The 13,769-nt window shown below is 34.0% G+C and overlaps 1 protein-coding gene across 1 annotated transcript; it reads left to right on the plus strand.

Annotated features, from left to right (window-relative positions):
• Nucleotides 1-543: 543 nt before the first annotated feature.
• On the plus strand, nucleotides 544-12,620 carry LOC113196066 (transmembrane protease serine 11B-like protein). The gene is made up of 9 exons (XM_026407768.2): nucleotides 544-727; nucleotides 5,190-5,308; nucleotides 5,406-5,473; nucleotides 7,900-8,060; nucleotides 8,747-8,785; nucleotides 9,293-9,467; nucleotides 10,772-11,031; nucleotides 11,502-11,644; nucleotides 12,459-12,620. The coding sequence occupies exons 1-9, from the start codon at nucleotides 544-546 to the stop codon at nucleotides 12,618-12,620; spliced, it is 1,311 nt and encodes a 436-aa protein (XP_026263553.2).
• The last annotated feature ends 1,149 nt before the right edge of the window (nucleotides 12,621-13,769 follow it).

The following is a 13,769-nucleotide window of genomic DNA, read 5'->3' on the forward strand; positions in this document are numbered from 1 at the left end:
TCCAAGAGTGTCTTACTATGCCTCTTTGGGAAATTCCCACAGATCCTTATTCAACTTAGGTTATGACTCTCAAACCGTATTTGTTACCTAAATGAAACACAGTGAAAACACCTAACATATTATAGATTCATCATGACATGCTCTTCTATTAAAGTTTCCTTGGAAGCATAGTAATAAACAAACTAATAAGATAGATGGATACTGCACTTTGTATTTGTATTAATAAGGACAGAATAAATACTGGACTTTATGCTGGACTTAGGCATAAAGAACTCCTAAGATATTTCTTTTGTCCCCTGCCCTGGAAAGATCTTAACTTATTGACACTAACTCTGCTCCTATCCATCAATCACTGGATGCAAGTATGTCCTAGGTACACATATCTTGGAAAAACAACTTTATAGCACAGATTCAGAAAAATGCATAAAATTTCATAGCACAAGTTAAATCATAAGCTTTAAGGAAAGCATTGGTTTTCTTTTTCCCTTCCTTCCTATGTCTTTGCTAGTACTGTACTTAATTGTGGAGTTTTAGGGAGGAAATATGAAGTATAGATTTGAAGATTGTGATTTTTCTGATTTATTTTTCATATTCATATTCTTTATTTATAGACCAGTCACAGCTTCCCGAACATCTTTGCCACTATGGATGATTGTCCTCCTTGTGTTTGGAGTGTTGGCTATCCTTGGAATAACTATTGGTCTCCTGGTTCATTTTCTGGCTGTAGGTTGGTATATATTTATATTTATTTGATTTTGTTATAACTGCTCTTTCATTTATACTGAAGGTAAAGAAACAATTGCAAACCATGAATTATCTCACTTTAAAATGGTATCAGTAACCCCAGACCCTATAAATAAGCATTATTAACATTTGCCATTACATTACTCACATGATTTTAATATACATAGTTAAAAGAATGGATATTCTTTCAGAGACATAAGCACATAAGTAGATAGTTGACAGGCAGAAAAAATAATTCTACCAATGTTATAATTAATATATTACATATATTCTATGTAAAGGAGAAATCAATGAATATTGAATTTTGATTATTTATTTATAATAAAGATGTTAATATAAAAATCCTTCTACGTAGATTTTTTTTAAAAAAATTTGAAGAGTAGGAGGAAAATTGAAGTCATTTTAAAAAAACATGTGTTTTTAACTTAGGATATTATATCATTTATGTCCTACCATAAAACAAAAGAAAATGTAGGCCCAACTCTCAAACATGTCCACACAGAAGCAGACTTCCTAAATAAGACTCCTAATGTGCAAGAAATAAAATTTAAAAATCAATAAATGGCATAGCATTAAATTAAAAAGCACAGCAATGGAAAAAATTAGAAGTATAAAAACAGAGCCTACAGAATGTGAGAATATTTTTACCACCTGCTCCTCAGTCCATTAATATCTAGGATATACAAAGAACTCAAAACTTAATACTAAAAAAACAAATAACCCAATTAATCAATGGGAAAAGAACTAAACAGAGACTTGTCAAAAGAAGAAACACAAAGGATCGACAAATATATGAAAAAATGTTCAACATCTCCAGAAGTTAGGGAAATTCAAATCAAAACTACATTGAGATTTCATTTCATTCCACTCAGAATGGCAATTATCAATAGTACACATAATAAATTTTGACAAGGACATGGGGAAAAAGATACTCATACATTGTTGGTGGGACTTCAAATTAGTACAGCCACTCTGGAGAGCAGTATGGAGATACCTTTAAAAAACTAGGAATGGAGCCACTGTATGATCCAGCTATCCTACTTCTTGGTATATATCCAAAAGTTTTAAAATCCGCATACTACAGTGATACAGTCACATCAATGATTATATCACCATAATTCACACTAGCCAAGCGACAGAATCAACCTAGGTGCTCTTGAACAGATTGATAAAGAAAGTGTGTGTGTGTGTGTGTGTGTGTGTGTGTAGACATACAATGGAATATCACTCAGCCATAAAGAAGAATGAAATTATGGCATTTGTCAGTAAATTGATGGAACTGGAGACTATCATCCTGAGTGAAATAAACCAGTTTCCCTAAAATCAAAGGCAAATGTTTTCTATGATATATAGAAGCTATTCCAAAATAAGGGGTTAGGAACGAAAAAAAAAAAAAAAAGTAAAGAGAAAGGGGGAAAAAAGGAAACAGGGAGGGAGAATTTCATTAAAATCTCAGAAATTTCAGTAGAATAGATGAAAGATTGAGGAGAAGGAAGAAGGGATAGGAAAAAGGAAGAACAGTAGAATGAATCTGACCTAACTTTCATATGTGCATGCACGGATATGACATTGTGGGTCCCAGCATCAGGTGTATCAACAGAACACTAGTTAAAAAATAAGTAAACTAAATGGATTGAAGAGGGATCTGTGGAACGGAGGGAGGGGATCTGGGGAGGGGCAAAAGGAAGACTGCTGGACACTGCATTATCATGGTTCATGTTTCATGCTTTTGTGATGTCAGGATGTGTCTTGTGTTGCATATAACTAAAAAAAGAATAATAAAAAAAGATAGATATACTTTGAAGAGTCAAATACCCAGAGCTTTTAGTGATAAATTCAGCCCTTCTTTCGGTATCTTATTTCCCATTTATCAGAGGCAACCACTTTCAACTTATTAATATGATTCTTGATATTGCTATATTCTTATTTTTCAGTTATTTGAATTATCCATTCACTTTCTTTTTAATAATGATTAGCTAACTTTCTGTAATGTGGGCCAGATGCTTTTGAAGGAATATTCTGGTATGTAGGCCTGGAGATGGGTTGCAGACTGGGAAAGTTTGAGGCTTATATTTTGATATTTTTTTTTGTCTCAAACATTGTCTTATCTCATCTGTTATTTTCTTTAAACACAAGACAAAATTTATCTTCAATATTTAACACTTAGGAGTCTGGAGTGACCCTGAAGAAAGCACTCTAATTTGCATACTCTCTTAATTATGATACAGCGATTTCCCTACCTAGAAGGGAATACCCTAGTTTATCACCAACAGATTGCCTCAGTGGGAAGATTAGACCATATATATTAAAAGGAGAATTGTAGTATGCTTTCACTTGTATTTTCTCTTCTGCCATTCTGCAGTGGGATAGAAATATTCCTTTTGTGTTTTCAGAACTTGGAGTATTATGATTCTAATCATTGAGAACTTTTAGAAAAATCTATATCTAGCTTAATTTATGAAAGGCATCTCTGATTTATATAACTTCTCACTTTAGTGTATACTTCATAGTTTAGGCCTGTTTGCATCAGAGGTTTTGGGAAGTAGGCCTGGAGTTGTGGCTGTTTTCTTTAGTTTCCTTAGAATTCAGCTAACATTTTTGTCTTTTCTTATTTTTCTGGGCTTAGACATAGGAGACAGAGTGAAAGCACTTCTAAGTTAACATAACTTTCCCAGTCTGCAACCCATCTCCAGGCCTACATACCAGAATATACCTTCAAAAGCATCTGGCCCACATTACTTGAAAAGCATCTGGCCCACATCACTCTGTCCACTTTAAGTAGAAGTCTTCTCATAATACACATTTAAATCCTTATGTTTTACCCAGAGTACTCCTCGTTTAAAAAAATTGTATATATGTTTGGTTTTCTTTCTAGAAATGATTTGTAAATAATCAAGTCATGAAAAATGATTTCTTATTCTGTTCCCTTATTCATCTTTCTCAATTCATATTGGCATTTGAACTACTTGTGGAGTTGAGAATGTTATTCATATGGTGTGAGTCTGCCTTACTGACTTGCCATCCCAGTGGATTATTTTCATGGCATCAGGTACCAATTGAGCTCAACGACTATATCCACAGTGACCTCAGCATAGTTAGTAAGGTCTCAATGTCCCGCTATGACTGGTGCATACAGTTAAATTAAGAACAGGATACTCATGAGTTGATTTCCTTGCTTTAGTTTATGGTTTTTAATCTCATATATTTTAGATAGTAAATATTCTGTTTATCAATCAATTGTCTCTCTGAAAAGTGCTTCATTCTATTATAATAAAACAAATCCACGTCTTGACAATTTGTTAATTTATATTAAGAAATATTCATGGCTTCTGAATATTGTAATAGAAATAAATAGGAATCCAAATGAAGAAATGAAGGATGCATTGTGAACACTGAATTATGAAAAAGAAGTCAAATGGTTTTAAGATCTTTTTTTGCTGCTTATGCTATAACCTGATAAACTGCAATTGCAAAGTGTGGTATATAGTGAATAAACATATGACAATGTACAGGCAAGTTAACTGCAATTAGCAACATTCATTTATAAATCATTTATAAAAAACATTTTCAGATTTTTGTTTAGGACTTGATAACTTCTTTCTCCATTATATTTAGCACTATAAAATATTTTAACATTTTTATAACACCATGTTTTATTTTAATTATGATTCCTCTCTTCTCTTGATTCATATAGATCTTGTAGTTGAAAAATCAACTTCATCATTTGAATATATTCTTATTGGTTACTCATGTGATGGCTTCATCAATATTGAGCATGTCTCTTCCACATGATAATCTTCAAGGGCAGTGATCATATTGTAAAATAAAATTTATTTAGTTATTATTATTATATGCTACCAACTCTTACCCCATGTCTAACATGCTATAAGCACTTCATATCTATCACCTTACTAAAGATAAGATGTGACATATATCAAGTATCCATGAAAATTTCAAAAAGAAACACAATGCATTAGCTGTGGGTTTTCAAGTTAGGCAGATTGAGCTTTGATCCTTGGCTACTTTTAGTATATTTGGCAAGTTATTCTGAGACGATTCTGAAACATTTGTATACTTCATTAGGTCTTTACAAAATATCTTCATTTGGTGGATATTAAATGGTAGCTACTTTTATTCATAATCTGGCAATTGATAACAAAAATCTCATTATAGTATATAGTCCTTTCTGTCTCAACCAAGATGATGTAATTTTCCTTTCTGACCTTTTTCTGATGTGTGGGTGCATGTGTGTGTTCTATTATTGGTTCTATAAACACTTTTCACAATGCCTAAGGTATATAATCAAGTGTATCAGAAGAATTCACATGGGTTTATCAATATCCAACAAGAATAATACATACTAGTTGGTATTAATATGTAATCTACATCTGAGTTTGAAGTCCATTTAATTTGAATAATTCTTGGATTATTTCTTTGTCTCACAGAAAATAGGACATACTACTATCAAGGTAGCTTCAAAGTGCTGAATATCCCATATAATAAAAATTATGAAAAGGAAACATCACCAGAAAATAACTATATTAGTAAAATTCTTGAAACTAAAGTAAGTTAGTATTTTTCTACTTTTGTTTCATTGTTAATTCATTGAAATATAAATTTATAATTGGATTTTGATGCTTGACTATGTTCTCTCCTCACAGATGGTTGATGCATTTCAAAGTTCTAACATTTACAGACAATATATCAATTCTCAAGTCATCACACTAGTGTAAGTAAAGAATACTAATCATCAGAATCATTGTGCGTATCATTATACTTCAAGTTCTTCTGTGAAAATTTCTATTGATATGTTACAGTCATTAACTAGTAAGTTACTAATGTCCAACATTATCATAAATATCAGACAAATTGTTCAGTACAAAACTGAAGTAAGTTTTGGGGCTTTATTGTTGAATTCATTAAATCTACCAGGAATGCATTAACCTTAAAATTGTGGATTACTCATCATTCTTATTTCCTAAGTTTTTATATTCAAAAAACATAGATCGTTCTTTAGACCAATGTTTGACACACTAACATTTTATTTATCAGAATCATAAACATGAACTCTGTTTTCTCCAGTCTTTCTACTTGCAAGTCAGTTTAACATTTTGTGGAATGACCCTAGTATTCTTATTAGATATGGGGTAGAAGACAGGCTTTGTTACCAAGGAGAACCCTCTGGTCACCATATCAAGAAGCAAAATAACTATACTATGTTCTCTGCATATGGATTTGGAATAGCAAAAAATAGTAGAAAGAACCTTAAAATGCAGTTAGACAACTTGAGCCCTGTCTTTGCTATTTAGTAGCCCTAGAGTTTTGTATCAGCCATTGTACCACTTTAAATCTTCCTTTCTTTTATGAAATGTTAGTGACAACATCTGCCCTGCCTTGCTCATAGAACTTTACTCAGAATTAAAAAGATTATGTGTACAGAAATACTTTCAAATAAATATATTTTCAGTGAAAGTGATTATTACTTTTACTTTCATTAGTGTTACTAATGTTTTCCCTTCTTTCCCTGGTCCTGGGCTCATGTGATTTTTGGAATTGCAGAACGAGTTAAGGTTCCAAATAGCAATTTCAGTACTGGACAGAAATGGAAAACTAAAGTTGAAGGTCTCAGGTGATTGCAACCACCAGAAGGCCTCTCTGCTTTGTTTTCCAGTGCACATAACTTCAGGTATCTGTAGGGTCAAGACCAAGTGACAGCAAGGCCACAGAACAGTTTTTCATTTTGGCACATAATGCTGCAAAAATCACTTATTATTTTGCTTCGTAGCAATGTGAGTGGAGTGCTCAGTAGGAATTGTTATTGATTTATATGCCAAAATGTTGAGTACCCCTTAGGGAGACTCAAAAACATCATGATAACACTCCAGGCACTAGCCTCAGGGTTCCTTGGTAATTTTGTTGGCCAGCCTCTTGGGCTGCCCACCAAATTTCCCCATAAATCTTCAGATTAATATTTGAATGCAATTTTGTTTAACATTTTCTCATCACTGCTACCCCCTTGCATTGCATTAAAAGCCTGTCTCCATCTGAGCCCAATCCCTCAGACACCATAGTCACTGGATGACTAGACATATGATGGAGTGCATAGAGTAAGGAGCTCTATTTGTGGAATCAGCTGTACTGACTCTAAACTCCCATTTAGTAGTTGCATATTGAGTATATTTACATAACCTGTCAGCCTCAATTTTTCCAAATGTATAAAACATGATAAATGGTGCATACTTATGTTTCAGTATTATCATAGATTCAACAAAATGTGTACTAATATATGTGATAACAAAAAGCATCAGATGCACAATAACTGTTAATTAATATTATTATCAGTCAGTTATTCTGTAGGATGAGTTCTCCTTATCTCTGGTGATGAAATTTTCTATTTGATGATGAAGTATCAATAACAATATTTGAAGTCCAGTGTATATATCACCTCTTTCATGAAAATTTATCTGATACTTAAGTAAAAAAATGACTCATTATTCCTCTGAATGTCTCCAGTTAGGATAAATATCTTCCTGTGTCTCCCTCATTTATTATAGTCATTGTATGCATGTTTGGAAATTCCTAGAGAATAGAATTGTGTCATTGCCATAATTTGTGTCTCAGCTTTCCCTACCTTTTCAGATTTGTAGAATTGACTCTAAACTGAATAATATAGCTGCATGAATAATGTTACCACTAAATATAGACAAGTGAATAAGCCTGTGCTTGACCTAAAGTGAAAGTAGTGCACAGAGCCATAAAAGAGCAGAAGAAGCCAAGATTTTTTTTTTTTTTTTTTAAATAAAGGCCCCTCTAGGGGCATCAGATCCTTCTGAAGGCTGCTTGTAACTTGCAACCTGTCATCCTGTATCCTCTTTTTATTTTTATTTTTTATTTTTATTTTGAGAGGGAGAGGGAGAGGGAGAGAGAGAGAGATTTTTTTAAATATTTATTTTTTAGTTTTCGGTAGACACAACATCTTTGTTGGTATGTGGTGCTGAGGATCGAACCCAGGCCACATGGATGCCAGGCGAGCGCGCTACCGCTTGAGCCACATCCCCAGCCCCAGGAAGCCAAGATTAAAAAAAAAAAAAAATTAGACCGTGAGGAAGGAAATGCTACTTTTAGCAACATATGAAACTTTAATGTTGTTTCCAGTCCCGATAACAACAGTCTGACAGCACATATATGGCTGGTATTCAAGAATTCCAGATCATCGAAAGAAACTGCAAGACAAAGAATTGAAAGCATCTTACGTCAGATGCTGACAAGCCACTCTGGATCCTTGCCTACAGATCCTGATTCTCTGAAGCTCATGGGTAAGCTTATATATTATACCTGAGCAATGTTATTTTCATTATTTTGTCCCTAACACATATCATACACAAAGACATACCAGACACAAAGCTGATCTTAAATACATTTTTAAACGAATTTCATTTTAAATCAGACATTTAATTCATTTAATTCATTTCAATGTGTTATTATTAAGGCCACATTATAGGTGGTTTGAAGGAAGGGGAACTCTTTCTCATTCTAAAGCTAATATTACTACTTTAAACAATCTTTATAAGTAATGGTGTGCTTTGGTTTTCTTTTTGTGGTATCCTAAATTTTCAGAAACAACACTGGATCTGCCATTATAAGACAGTCCCTTTTTAAAGTATTTTTGTATATAGACCCAAATTAGATTCACTTTTGAAGACTTCCTCTCCTTCTATGATAGAAAACTCACAATTTTCCACTTTAGATGATGTAGATATAATTTCAATTAAATAAAAAAGAAGTCTCCTGTATGGAACTATGAAGAGGATATTTTCACCTAATACATTCACATATAGAAAGAGAAAAATTCCAATAAACCAACGTTCTCTCCTTTCTATTGACTCTTCATCTTGAGAATCCAAATTATTTCTGGACCTTTTCTCTGCTAGAGCTACCATCTTTTTTCCATTGCCACAGGCTCAATTCTTAAATAATCATGGATGTTTTTGTTCAATTACAGAAATCAGTAAGGTTGAAGCTGAAAAGATGATCAACAACCGTAAGTTCAATACTTTTAAAATTAAACAAGAGATAATATGAAATATAAGTCAAGAGTTATTTCTCTTTACTAGACAGAATTCTGAGTCTTCATATAGAATAATTCATGCAATCTTCATAGCAGTGCTAGAGATAAGCATGCTTATGATATCATTTTAGAGGTGAGGAAATTCAAATACAAAGAAGTGAAATAATTACCCAGATTTATCCAGCTTGTGAGTTGTGGGACCAGAATTCAAACTAAGGGAGTCTGGTTACAAAGTCCATGGGCTTAACTGTGACTTTTCCTCCCACATCTTACACATTGTCCAAGTGCTGAAGTATCTTGGAACTGTTATGATGGCTAGACAGGTGATCCAGGGACAGCTAATGATTCCTGTACTGATTATATTTTATTCCTATCAGTGTAAGACATTGTCAGATATAACCATATCAGGACAACTCTATGCTTTGTAACCAAACATTATGTTTCTATTCTCAACGGAACAAAACTGACCCTCTCTGATAGGCTGTGGAAGACGACCAAGGATGTCAGCTACATATGATAGAATCAAAGGAGGTTCCACTGCTCAAAAAGGAGAATGGCCATGGCAAGCAAGTGTGAAATTCAATGGCCGACACTACTGTGGGGCATCCTTGATCAGTGAGAGATATTTGGTAACTGCAGCTCACTGCTTTCAACGGTAAGTTCATCATGTTGCTCATCTGTGGAGAGGAGCAGCCCTGCACGAGTCCCAGTTTGTAGCTGTTACACCTGCTGAACTCTTAGTTGCATTCCTTTTCATCTTCAAAAGTGTCTTATGGCATTTTCTGGTACATAGATGAAGCTGGAGAACATTATGCTAAGTGAAATAAGCCAAACTCATAAATTGACCAAATCATGCCATGTACACAGGCAAATATACTACAGTGAATTTCATATTCATGTATATCCATAAAGCACACATTTAAAAAAAAACAAAACCTATAAATAAATAGAAGGAAGACCAGTAGAACAAAGGAAGAGGAACAACTGAAGGAGAACAAGAGGGAAAGGAGAAGTACTGGGGATTGAAGTAAAGCAAATTATATTCCATGGATATATGGAATGAACCCCAATACTATGTGTAACTATAGTGCACTAATAAAAACATTAAAAATATTACTGAAGACATGAAAAAAGGTCCTGGTTGAAGGAAAAATTACATGATAAAAATCGCAACCTGTATACTCAGAAAAATGAGAAATTATATCCCATCTGATTCAAATGTATGATATATCAAGGTCATTGTACTGGCATGTGTAACTAATTAAAACAAATAAAAAATTAATAATAACATGTAAAAATAAAAAAATGAGAAGGGTCATGATTTTTGGTATTTTATTATTTTCTTATGAGTATTGTCTTTATCACTTTGCTCTTCAGATCTTAAAACAATTTGTGGTTGCTAAAATGCAGCATGCTATTTCACACCTCTCTGACTCCATAAATCAATCTCCCCCCCCTTTTTTTCTATAAATGTTCCACTTTCATGGTCTTTTAGGCAAATATGGCTTGGTCTTATTCAAAATACTACCTTCCCTAAGAAGTCTTCCTTTAAGCATACAAATTCAACCCCTTCTGTTTAGTGGTTCCATTAATTACACACTCAAGAATTTAAACAATTATTGTAATTGTCTGTGTTTGTGCCCATCTATTACTTTATTTAAGCATATGTTTGAAAAGCATATCTTGAAAGCATACGTTATTTTTTTTCATTTCTTTATCCTCATTTTTTTCATTTATTTATCCTTATGTAATGTATGGTGTAGGGATTCAATGTTTTTTAAATGTTTAAAAATGAATTAAAACATCAAGTTGCAATGGACTATTGGGAAAAGAAACACTAATGTCATAAAGAAGTGTATAGTAGATGCAGAATTTCTACTATTCACTATAGAATGCAGAATTTCTATTTATTTACAAATAAATAAAAAAATTGATTTATTTTTGTTTTTGTTTCTTTAGGTCAGAAAATCCAAAAAACTATACTGTTAGCTTTGGCACTATAGTAAGTCCCCCCTATATGCAACATTATGTTCAACAAATTATTATTCACGAAGACTACGTCAAGGGTGAGCATCATGATGATGTTGCAGTTATACTACTCACTGAAAAAGTTGTTTTTACAAACGACGTACATCGAGTTTGTCTTCCTGAAGCCACAGAGATTGTGCCACCAGGTGAAGGAGTTGTTGTTACAGGATGGGGAGCACTTACATTTGATGGTGAGTCCAGTGGAAACATACTATGCAAGGTAAAAATGCAACAAGAAATATGAGCCATCTAGGTAGAGTCCAAGACATCGTTTACCTCCAGATGCCCAGGACACTCAGGAGATCACTCAGGGAATGTTGCTTATGGGGTTATGACTACAAATTGCCTTGGTTTGGAGCATTCCAGGAAAACCTGTTGGGGTGTAGAACTTCCCTTACCTGGAGAACCTAATTGAGAAGATTCTAGTCCAAAGATACAAGAAGAAAGATGAAGACTTCGAAAGGCACATTTAAAAGATGTTTTAAATTTTATTTGAAGTTTTTTTTTTTTTTTATCAGTTTGACTGATGGAACTGAGTGGGCTTTTTTTTTTTTTTATACTAAGAGGCAACAAACATAGGTCTTACTGACAGAGGACCAAGGAAGGTTTCCATCCTGCTTTGTTTCACAGCCACTCTTTTGCTGATGTTTACTTTCTGTAGGTGAATTCCCAGAGTTACTTCAGAAAGCACCAGTGAAAGTTATTGATACAAACACTTGTAATGCTCCCGAAGTGTATAATGGAGTGATAAAGGATACAATGTTATGTGCTGGGTACTTGGAAGGAAATATTGACGCCTGCCAGGTAACTGTGGACACCATTTATATTGAACACATAGTATATAAATAACTGCTATTTTTTTTTAATGAAAATCATCAAGATGGAGATAATTGCATGCTTCAGTTGATTGGTACTTTGACAGTCCTGTCAGTATCCCTCTCCGCTTTGCACAATAGTAATTCTTCTCTACATATAAGATGTATTTCAACACTTACGTTGAACTTATTCTGAATTGGCTACCCTCCTAAGTCCTTTACAAATATCCATTCATTTAGTTATCATCATGAACTTATAATGTAGGTATTCTTATTTCATAGATGAGAAAACCGAGACAGAGGAACATTAAGTACTTTGTACATGGTCACACTCCTAGTGAGTGGCAAAACGGACATGCAATTCCAGGCTATCCAACATAACAGTCCATCTCTCAAGCACATCTCAATAAAAGAGCAGTCTCAGAAATGTTTTACTTTAAGCCCATTCCCAAATTTTTCCTACATTTTCATCTCTCTCATGAGTAGTGTTCTGAATAATTTTCTCAGATATGAAGCCCCAAATCTCAAGTACATTCATACTACATGTCACTAGAAAGCTCTCTCATAGAATTAGAGTTTGGAACTTTTCAGATAACATGTTCAGGTTCAGGTAAATACCAGAGAATACATTCCAGTGGGTCACGGTGGGGATAAGGATGGTCCAGGGATCTGCATCACATACTCTCCTCAGGTCTCCATGAAACAACCACCAGTTGCAGACTGATTCTGGGTTCAACATTTCCTGTAACTGAAGTATCTGAAAGAAAATTGTCAAAATGATAAATGTCCTTTGTTTTATTTAGGGTGATTCTGGAGGACCACTGGTTCATCCCAATTCTCGAGATATTTGGTACCTTGTTGGAATAGTGAGCTGGGGAGTTGAATGTGGAAAAATAAATAAACCAGGGGTCTACATGCGAGTGACTTCCTACCGTGACTGGATTGCCTCCAAGACTGGTGTTTAAGAGAAAATCATCTTGTACCATCTAGTTCAGGACGTTTTTGACTGTTAGGTCTAAGCCAAATTTAACATGCTTTTAAAACTAGTGTGTGCCATGATTGAAAGTATAATGACCCTGAGGGAATGTTTATGAAATTACATTTTAAGCAAAAATAACAAGACAAAATAAGAAATCTCGTTGTTTTGGTCCCTATTGCCTAGGCCAATAAAGTACTCCCACCAAAAAGAACTATTATAATAATATTTGTTTTTTATTTAATTAACCCACATCATAGTTATCTCACCACAGCATAAATTTCTTGGTTTTTGTTATTCAGATTTTGTCAGATTATGAAAGTGTGTCTTTGTCCATAGCAAATTAGCAGGCAGCATGATGAGAGATGGATTGGAACACTCTATGTCTACTTTGATGTCACAGCTTTGGTAGATGAAATGTGGCTGTGACCTAAACCTTGTCTGAATGTAGGTACTGAGTTAAAGCCTCATATTTTTTTGTGGATCTTTATCAGTCCTTGTAATACTTGTGAAATAATATCACCATCATCAAAAGTAAGCTAAACCATGCAGTTAAACTTATAATAGAGACAATAATTTTTCAGTGTTGGTATAGGTTTTTATAAAAATTCATTATTATAATGTATTTGAAAAAATAACTATATACCATTAAATGTGTACTGTATTTTAAATAAATTTAAAGGAATACCATTGGTTTTTAATGACTGTTTTCTTCATCTTTTGGGGTTTTGTTTATTAAGAGTTCTCAGGTGGCTCCTTCTCTTCCTCCTTTTCTTCTTCTTCCCCCTTTCCTTCTTCTCTCTTTTCTTCTTCCATTCTTCATATGGGATGAAGTGGAGGATGGGGGTATTCCTCACATGCTTCAAGATGAGTCTGACCTGATAGACCCAACCTGATCTTTTCTTAAAATTGGGCATCTCGCCACAAAACCATGAAAAGATAATTTCGACTTTACTATAAATTACTGCAAATTCTGAACCTGCTTGGAATGCCTGCCCGTGCCTTGAACTCACCCATGCCTGGCTCTCTGACCAGATAGCAGCACTCTCTGAAACCTAGTGACATCTCATAAATATTGGCCTTCCCTGGCCAGACAACGACCCTCTCTGAGGCTCTAATGGTCCTCATAAATTCTGAT

This window comes from Urocitellus parryii, chromosome 10 (genome assembly GCF_045843805.1).
Source record: "Urocitellus parryii isolate mUroPar1 chromosome 10, mUroPar1.hap1, whole genome shotgun sequence".
Classification (NCBI taxonomy): domain Eukaryota; kingdom Metazoa; phylum Chordata; class Mammalia; order Rodentia; family Sciuridae; genus Urocitellus; species Urocitellus parryii.

Excerpts from the sequence above, each read along its gene's own strand:
- LOC113196066 (XM_026407768.2), top strand. The coding sequence starts at position 544 with ATGAAGTATAGATTTGAAGATTGTGATTTTTCTGATTTATTTTTCATA. Across the intron at positions 5,474-7,899 it reads TCTCAAGTCATCACACTAGT|TCCCGATAACAACAGTCTGA; the intron begins GTAAGTAAAGAA and ends TGTTGTTTCCAG. Across the intron at positions 8,061-8,746 it reads TGATTCTCTGAAGCTCATGG|AAATCAGTAAGGTTGAAGCT; the intron begins GTAAGCTTATAT and ends GTTCAATTACAG.